Source organism: Argopecten irradians, chromosome 10 (assembly GCF_041381155.1).
Source record: "Argopecten irradians isolate NY chromosome 10, Ai_NY, whole genome shotgun sequence".
Lineage (NCBI taxonomy): Eukaryota > Metazoa > Mollusca > Bivalvia > Pectinida > Pectinidae > Argopecten > Argopecten irradians.
Genome location: NC_091143.1, coordinates 4,015,042 through 4,024,823, shown reverse-complemented (window position 1 = coordinate 4,024,823; position 9,782 = coordinate 4,015,042). Strand labels below are relative to the sequence as shown.

The 9,782-nt window shown below is 33.4% G+C and overlaps 1 protein-coding gene across 4 annotated transcripts in view; it reads left to right on the top strand.

The window, feature by feature from the left end:
• Positions 1 to 9,247, top strand: part of LOC138332934 (probable peptidylglycine alpha-hydroxylating monooxygenase 1) — a 34,311-nt gene extending 25,064 nt beyond the window's left edge. For all 4 annotated transcript variants that reach the window (XM_069280986.1, XM_069280985.1, XM_069280987.1 and 1 more), the window contains 8 exons: positions 2,417 to 2,500; positions 3,193 to 3,241; positions 4,515 to 4,579; positions 4,827 to 4,907; positions 5,362 to 5,438; positions 7,967 to 8,020; positions 8,534 to 8,583; positions 8,871 to 9,247. In XM_069280986.1, the coding sequence (XP_069137087.1) occupies positions 2,417 to 2,500; positions 3,193 to 3,241; positions 4,515 to 4,579; positions 4,827 to 4,907; positions 5,362 to 5,438; positions 7,967 to 8,020; positions 8,534 to 8,583; positions 8,871 to 9,228 (818 nt within the window). In that variant the 3' untranslated portion in view covers positions 9,229 to 9,247. The remainder of the gene's footprint in view (positions 1 to 2,416; positions 2,501 to 3,192; positions 3,242 to 4,514; positions 4,580 to 4,826; positions 4,908 to 5,361; positions 5,439 to 7,966; positions 8,021 to 8,533; positions 8,584 to 8,870) is intronic.
• Positions 9,248 to 9,782: the final 535 nt, after the last annotated feature.

Sequence of the window (9,782 nt, the reverse complement as noted above, 5' to 3'; positions counted from 1 at the left end):
GACTTGTATCATTCCACTACTTCTGGTCAATGCAACAATTCACAAATAGGGTGCAAATAGAATAATTTATTATTTCAACATAAATTACTGTATGGCGTCGTGAGTAGCCGCTATTGCATTGTCGAAAAATCCGACAGTCTCTTTTCAATTCAGTTCAGGAAAATTTGAACATTTTCAAAGATATTTTTTCAAAGAATTCGTCTGTAAAAATCAATCTACTTCCTCTTCCGTTAACACAATATCGAATTTGAATTTGAAACATATTGATCCACTCGGTAGATGTAAACTGTGGTTACCTAAGTCCTACCTGGTTGGTTACCTAAGTCCTACCTGGTAACCTAAGTCCTACCTGGTTACCTAAGCCCTACTCTACCGACTACAGACGTTGTATAGACAGGTGTTAATGTTGCGTCATATCAACAACTTAAAAAAACAGTTTGAATGTTCGGTTTGACTGTTGTTGATTCGTATCTATAAATATGTATATTATGTAACTGATAGTGTACGAGTTTGTAATCGGAATATGTGAAGGTGGAAGGAAACACATCAAATATTTTGCTAAAATGAGCGATATATGGTATTATGTGTTCTTCTCGTGACAAAATACTCCGTTAAACCGTCAAGTTGTCAACTAATGCAGGGTAACACTGTAATTTTTCTTCTACTTCAATGCTTAATGTTTTCGTACCTTACCACAAAGTAACCCCATATAGACAAGTTCCCATTCATTTTGTCAACATATCTATTAACTATTTCATTTTGTATAATCACACAAAAACAAATGAATGCTATATGAATATTCAAATGGCTTTGATTTCTCCCTTTCGTCACTGAGTGATCGTTGTAAGCCTTCGTTCTGTTTTACCGTACATTACATGTGTTGGACTTGGTTTGCAATTATTTAAAAGAATGCCCATATTTATCTTTTCGCCTTTTAATAATTGACATTTGAAAATATTTCTTGGTATGCTATTATCGTTTCGTATCACAATAAGGTTTATTTCAGTTGGATTTTTTTTTCTATTTTTTGTTCGTTGCTGTACACCTAATACAATACACTTACATCGACCTATTGGCTCTGGCTAATTACACGGTTTAACATATTTATTATGTAAATGTTATACAATTCCACTTGTATTCTTTCGATTTATGACCCATGCGAAGATGATAGGTGATTGTGTGTAAAGTATATAATACATCAAAAATTCTTTTACGTCGGGAATTAATGATGTACAGTGGACATATCTAAATAGATCCCCAATATTTATTTGGATGATCGTTTACTTCTAGCTTATAATTAGGAGTTCGCCTACCATCCATTAGTCGTAAAACAAAGTATTGTGTCAAGCTCATTGCTGTTTTGATATATAGTAGCTACTCATGCTGCATTAGTAAATTAAGAATATCAGAAACAACCACAATAAACAGATGAAAAACAGACAGAAATTATTTGTATAAACGACAAATATCGCATTATAATGTAATAATATAGCATGGATATTTTTAATTTTTCAGTTGTTAAAATAGTTTCAGATAGAAAATAAGATGTTTTTGTAATTTCGACTATCCTTTTCAATTATACATGCGTAGCTCTTATCTTGTATGACATTTAATGAAGCATCACATCATGAGGTCCGACTTATTGTATCGCTTTATCTTGTGTAGTTTTTGTTGTCCCTAGGGTAATTATGTGTTAGATAGCATATCAGTTAATTAACCAGTGTATGCGGATGTATTATCAGGCATAATATCTTACAAACAAATCATTATTTCGTTATATGTATTTGGCAATGATGAATGATTCCTTATAAATAAATCATATATACATTTAAACATTCTATTTAGGCAGTATATATGATAGTAAATGTTATTAATAAAATATAATAATAATAAATGACTTCATTTTATGTCGAAAATACTTCGAGTCAAAAACTCGTCTTGCAAGTATTCGACTAAAATGTAACGTTTTGTAATTTTAATGTAATGCTTTATATTGTAATCAAGTAAAAAAATTAAAACGTTCACAGGAAAGACAGCATTTATTTGTACTGCATCTATTACTATTTCATATATTTGTTTTTTGGTTTTAGTCTCCTAACGATAGGAACGGATGGGGTTATATGTGCGAATGTTCTTTTCCAGAATATAACTTGAGTTTAGAAGGTTGCATTTAGATAAAGCCTCTTATGATATGAGAAAATGTAAACCTTGAGAGAGTTTGGATTCAAAAACCAATTACGACTGGTGCTAAAATAGATATTTTTTGTTTACGGATAATAACTTTCTAAAGAATAAATATATTTTTATGAAAGTTTATTTATAAACCAACAAGAGACATTTACAGCGTATATCTTCAGCAGAAGTCAGAATACTTGTTCATTGTTGTTTAATTCCAATCAACATTTATTTTGTACAGGTGTTGGATTTAAAGTAGGTGGGGACACTGATATCGACTATCTCGTTCTGCAAGTTCACTACAAAAACGTCGATCCATTCTTAGGTAAGGAAATTACACTTCAGTTCGCTTAATCTTTACGCATAAGATAGTAAGTACATTTATGCGATGCTCAATGGTAACATTAACACTAAATCAGAATGATGTGTGTGTCCCTCTTTAAATCACTTCAGTTTGGTTAGTACAAATTCTTTGGATTCATGTCATTTTATTAAGTACTTCAGCTGCATTCTGACTATGTATGTATTCTGGTAGCTGTGTCACCTTGTAATGTGTTACTGTTTGAGAAGATCTGTATCCCCTAAACTATGTTATAAATACGAACACACACGAATATTTCATGTGATAAAGTCGGAAAATCATAAAGTGTAAGAGGAGAGATCTTTTAGTAATTTCATGATCCATTTCAGTCAATATATCTCCCAAAGAATGATACTAATAATGGGTTAAAAATAAAATCAAACATCATTGAAGCGGCTGATCAGAATTTTTATGAATGAATTATGATTTCTTCGAGTATGATATTATATAAGTGTAAGATTTTAATGATTTAAACCCATGGAAGATCTTTGAGATATTTTCCATTCCGATTTGCTTCTTAATTTATACCTCAAAATGTTTCGATGCTTATATTTATGTGAAGAGGGACACAAAGTACCAGTGAATAAATGTGATTTGTATAAGCTTGGTAAATTGTTCATTGCGTAAATAAAGAATCAATAATATCTCTTGAATAGCTGGAGAAACAGACAGTTCCGGGATTACCATGGAAACAACAAAACAACCGTAAGTAATGATAGCAACCAAGTCAAATATGTATCAAGCTGAATGTCCTGATAAAAATGGTTAAAAATAACTTCTTGAGCGTCCAACAGCTACCGGTAGTCACAAAGTCTAATGATGTTAAAAGTAAAAAATATACACAAACATCACAAAACATTTTATGAATTTTTCATAATTGGTTGAAGTGTAATTTTCTGACTGTTGTTCGGTATATCAAAAATTATTATTTTTCTGGATTTTTTGTCGCTTCTCATTGGTCAAAAACACGCCACGTGCTCACCGATAAAAAACTATATTGCACGATTTTTCCGGAAGTAGTTTATAGAAAAAGTATATTGCACGGTTATTTTTAGATAACGTTATCATCTACGTTACCAAAACGCTTCGTGTTCCTGGCGCTTTGAAACAAACGCTGTGATGACCTGAGTTTGAAGCGTAACCACAAAATGTGACAGACGACGTTGATTGTTACGGTTTCTATCAAAGATGATAATGACTTCCAGCTGATGACTACAGTTTAAACTTTCAAATTTTCAACATAAACACGGTAGGAGAGTAGGAAATAATCGAGTAACATTCATTAAGCATCTGGAGCCATTGAATAGTGAATACGTTTGATATTTATTTGAAAATTTCTACCTAGACTTAGTAACAACATTAGGCCGAATTAAGCTAATCGTACAGTATGTATACGATTTTTATTTTACGAAATGGAGTACTAAGCATAATAGAATGTATGTTCATGTCAATCTGAATCTTTTAATATATGTTTGGCGTCGAAGTGGATTATTTCAACGGAGAACAAACTACACATTTAATTGACTGTGTCCGACATGGAACTACAGGTATAATCGAGTACATGTACATGTATGCAATTGACAAGAACGCATGTACCGGGTGCATGTAATAAAAGCGTGAAGTGCATCAATTGATACTGTTTTCGTATGTTGTTCTTAAATTAAACATGTTACAAAATCATAAGATTGTAACTGTCATAGCAAAGCAGAATTTACAATGCGATGCTTATTTAGATTTGCACTCATTTCAAAATGTAAAAAAATCCCGAAAAATAATAAAACAAATATAGCATTTTGATTTCGGTCAATACATGGTTATATCGACCACAGAAAAAATATCGACCTCGGACTACGTCCTCGGTCAATATTTTTTCTTTGGTCGATATAACCATGTATCGACCTCATCAAAATGCTATATTTGTATAATATACATTGTAACTACACAAGTTTGAACATAAATATATGTGGTTATCTTTCAGAATGCCTAAGAGAGCTGGTGTATATCTCCTTGCAACAAGCGGAAATATCCCATCTCATTCCACAGGTACGTCATACAAACATTACAGAAGTAAACGATAAATCTGATAAATTATTTATCGGTTGTGATTTCAGGCATTTCAAATATTGAAGTGGTTTCTAGCATTACAACATGATATTAAATAGATTAATAAAAATGTTATGGTTATGTGGAAATATTAAAAATAACATTACATAATTATAACAAACATTATCACAATACAATAATGGGTATTTAAACACTAGATTTTATATTACCGTTTTTTATTTTACAGAATTCTTGGAGTCTGCTTGTCCTCTCAGCACTGATCTTGTTCTTCATCCATTTGCTTTTAGAACCCACACACACACACTCGGTAAGATGTAGTACAGTATGTTCACTTTTTGTGATACCTATTGTCCATAATAGGTAAACTCTGAATTCATTTATTACTAATTCAAGTTCATATGGAGGGAAATAGGTTTAAAACACAGAGTCCATATTACTATTGTGACATCACAACGGGTTGACAACATGATATTGCTTCCAAAGGGTATGTTTTATGCTCATTGTTATTCTTGTATTAACGCGTTATCATATTTTTTTTAAAACAAAATGGATGTATAAAGATTAATTTGGCACTCTTTAATGGCCAATAGTACTTAGTGTATAACTTTACTAGTCTACTATAGACCATTGACATCAAACAATGCATTATGTGTTATCCTTCAAAATACTGTTTCTCAATTTTGAATGATTTTTCGCAATAATATTGTAATTGTATTGGTTTAAATATTAATTTTAATTATATATCATCTTATGGTGTTCAGGGAGAGTTGTATCCGGATACAGAGTCCGAGATGGCCAATGGAAGGAGATTGGCAGGAAGAGCCCTCAAGAACCACAGGTATTATTATTTTAACTCCTCAATGAAAGTAAAGTTAATACCCGGATCAAGGCGATATTGGATACACACAGAACAGAAAGATACAATCACGATAAAAATAACTTTAAAATATCAGTAAATCGATTCTTTATTCATATGACAGAATGTAATCTTCAAGTACGTGTGAACGGCTGATATGTGACTTTTCGCCCCGAAAAGACGAAAATTAACCATTTCTGTATTTCGTGTTTTCGAGGCGAAAGACGAAAGTGATGCACGCTAATTAGCTGCTTTAATTCTCGTTTTTTTCGCCTTCAAAAATCTCGTCTTTTTGCCCCAAACAGACGAAAATTAACAAACCTTAAATTTCGTCTTTTCGCCCCGAAATGACACAATATGATAACAGTTTTTTTCTTCCGACATAGAACATTTTGGGATATTTTCTTTTTTTTTTGAATTTCATTACATTATAGAACATGTTAAATTGTCAATACCTGTAGAATGAGAGACATTGACAACAGCAATAAGAGAATCACTTATATTCGAACAACACGAATACACCATGCTTCAGCTTCACTTTTGCTACTTTTTAGTAGTTTAACTACCAAAAATTTGGAAATATTCGCGCATTTGTTAATTTCTAACAGTAACAAGCTATACATGTTATTTTACTGATTATTACATTATTCTATAAAGAAAAATACTGCGGCAACAATAGCGCGTTTGTTACGCTCGTTGTTGATTTATTGAACATTGGTTAACATCACGAATTTTGAAAGGAGTTACTAGTTTTGTTGAAAGTTGGTTGACCTGTTACTTAGTGTGTTTATAGCTATATATTTACATATGTCCCTATATAGTCAACGGGAGGGAGTTGCGTTCAAATTAGCGTAAACGCAAAGACGTATGAATACAAACGCAGTGCAGGTTCGGACTACTTCTAGTTCACGCTTCGATAAGATTTTGCGTCATAAGTTGACGGATTTTAAAATAACAATAAAGAGTTTTTATTACATCCAATTAGATATGTATTTGACATCAAAACAAAACATGTGTTCAAGCATTGTAACGGTAATAAACTACAAAATGAATCGCTGGTCAGGGCTTCAACCGGGGTGCTTTTCTCGGGAATGTTCGGGGAATCCCATAGTTACGTCAGTTGTACATGTGTGTACGGTCACTTATCTCACCTAAATATACAGAACATCTGATAGTCGGTGAACAATTCTGGGAGCGTCTAAGCGAACAATAGGTTAACAGATCATATACAGGTTTCTAAAAAAAAAAAAAAACCTATTACAGGTAGCCTATCCGAAACAGTATCATCAGCTTAAATGGGGGCGTCTTGGCATTCAAATCAGGCCTACACACACGCAAACGTTTGTCTATCATCCGTACAATAAAATAAAAGTCATGACTATGAAGAATTTAGTCTAAATCGCGTTCTTGGACCGATACATTCATGACAAACATTCAGCAGCTCAACGGTCATACCATCAAAAGGCTATATCACAGTCACTTTCCTCGGTTGAAAATCAAATATGGCGGCTCGCTCCACTTCGGACCGCATCCCTACCCTGACAACGATACACACCGGTAGTCGTTCCGCCTTGGTTATCTCAATTTTTATTCGAAATGGACATTATTGATATATTATCAAATTGAAAAAAAATATATATGTTGAAAATAATTTAAAAGTGTCATTGTTGTATTTCAAACCAAACTGCAGCTATAACATTCAACAATCGGAACTATATCTTCGGTCATCCTGACTACCGTAATTACCCAACTTAGCAACCATCACCGTTTTAAATTTTACGTAAAAAGTAGATTTATTTATGTAAATATATAGATTGAACAGTGTTTTGATTGCGTTAAAGTTGGTATGAACGCAATGGGATACAGACATATTCTACATTTAGCGCTTACGCGCTACATTGAATATGTCTGTATCCCATTGCGTTCATACCACCTTTAACGCACTGTATCCCATTGCGTTCATACCACCTTTAACGCAATCAAAACACTGTTCAATCTCTATGTAATCAGCAGTCCTTAGAGTAGGTCAGTGTAACGCTAACCCTTACAGTACCCTAGGTACTATGTATAATTCTTACAGTACTCTAGCTAGTGTGTATATTATTGAATTAGTACCGTGGAGGTTACGGAACCTTCAATATTGATGATACACATTCGTACAAAGTATAAGATCGTTATCCATGCGTGTGTTAACTATAGAGGACGTGCATGACATCAATACTTAATTACATGGTATGATTATACCCCGTTATTTACGACCAACACCATGTAAGGAGGATGATACCTTGACTTACAAAGAACATTGCTGTACTTCTCCAATCCCCTGAGAATGTATCGCTCTAATTCATTAGCTCAGTACTGGGCAGTATACCTCTGCTCATGTATATGGTCAGACACTGGAAAATGTTTATATTCGTATTCAATCTATGATCTAATTGTGTTAGTCTGCTTTTATCGAAGTAATTGTCGTTGTGAAGATAATGAAGTAATCAGTCATTTATTTATTCCAGATGTTTTACAACGTAACAAACCCAGGGATGGAAATACGAAACGATGACATATTGGTGAGATATATGCATAAAAGATACAATCCTAACTAGTCTTTGGTGTGAAATCATATCTTGAGAAAATTCCATTAACGTTATTTTGAGTGGTTGATGGTTTATTCGTAGTGCATCTCCATGTAATAATTGGAATTTGGTCCTTCTCATAGTGATATTTCTCTGAATCAAAGCCATCAAACAACACACCCCACCCAGTCATATTATACTGATAACGGGCAAACCAATCGTCCCACTTCCTTTATCCTGATCGCTAAGCAAGAGCCGAAAACTTTGTGTCCGACCACAGAATGCTTCTTTTGTATAGCTTGATATATCGGGTTTAGCAGTTTTCCTTGGAATCGGGATGTATCTGTAGAACCTATGTTATTGTTTAATCACTAACTCTATCAAAAGCCAAGATAATAAGAAGCGAATACGGTACACTGTAGTTAAAAAGTCAATTGTCTAATCATCCTGTTTGAAGAAAGTGTTGCATTATGTATTGAAAACTAACAGTTATATTTACGTTTACAGGCTGCCCGCTGTACGATGGAAAATAACCTTGACAGAGATGTAGCTATTGGGTAGGTTACCATATTGTACTAGATCATATAGCTGACACCAAAACCTATCGTTTTAATTGACCATTCATATACTAATGATACTATTTATATAAAGGAAACGAAATACATGTAGGTCGATATTGAACGAGTTAATATTGAACAGTACAGAATACAACATGTACTTTTCAAATGTTGGTGCCTAACAAGTCCATACAAAAATATCTTAAATTTATTGATCTATTTTTCATGATAGAGCCACTAATATATGATCCGTTCTTTAACCTTATTGTGTGGTTTCGTGATTACAGCGCCACCCAGAACGATGAGATGTGTAACTTCTATATGATGTACTACGTTGATGGAGACAGGATAGCCGACCAGAACTCGTGTTTCACTAGCGGAGCGCCTTGGTACAGCTGGGAACGATCACAGTACGCCAGAAGGATGAATGTAAACCACGCACCGGACGAGATCAGTCTCGTACCAGGGGAGCCAACTCCAAGGAGGAAGGGTCATGTCAGCAGCATTAGACGTGCCGAGAATCTTGTGGAAAAAGTACACAGACCACGTGACAACACATTCAGTCGTAACGATTTCGCGCGCTTAGTTCAGGCTCTGAACACTGCATACGATTCAGATTATAAGATGTACGATAATGTGCTTTAAAGTGGCCATTGATACAGTCTCATTTTGTTCTTTGTTGTCTTTCTTGTTTCAATGATCGCAATCTCTCTTATTTATTGTTATGTTTTATTTATTCAATGATGAACATTTTAGTGTACATATATGTATATTACAAATATTGTAAAAAAAAAACATGTCTCAAAATTTATATATATTTTTCAGAAAATATTATCTTTGTCATGTTATATATTGGTGCAATGAAGGAACTTTCCTAACATCTTTTTGCTTATCTTTTACGTCTTTGATTTTGTTTCTGATATTAAGTAAATGCTCTAATGTGGCAAAACAGAAGAAATTGACATAATAACGTATTAGCACAATAATATTCATGAAGACAGACTATACATGTATGTAGTTTGGTCCAATTATGAGACCTCTGACCAATTTTATCTATATGTATTAACTTAAGATTTCTATAGCCAAGTTTCCGTGAGTAAAAGAACAGTGAGACAATATCTTGGCGGGAAATGTGTGATAGATAATTTTTTTTTATAAAATGCATTCCATATTCCTAGAACTTTCAATTCAAATGTGTC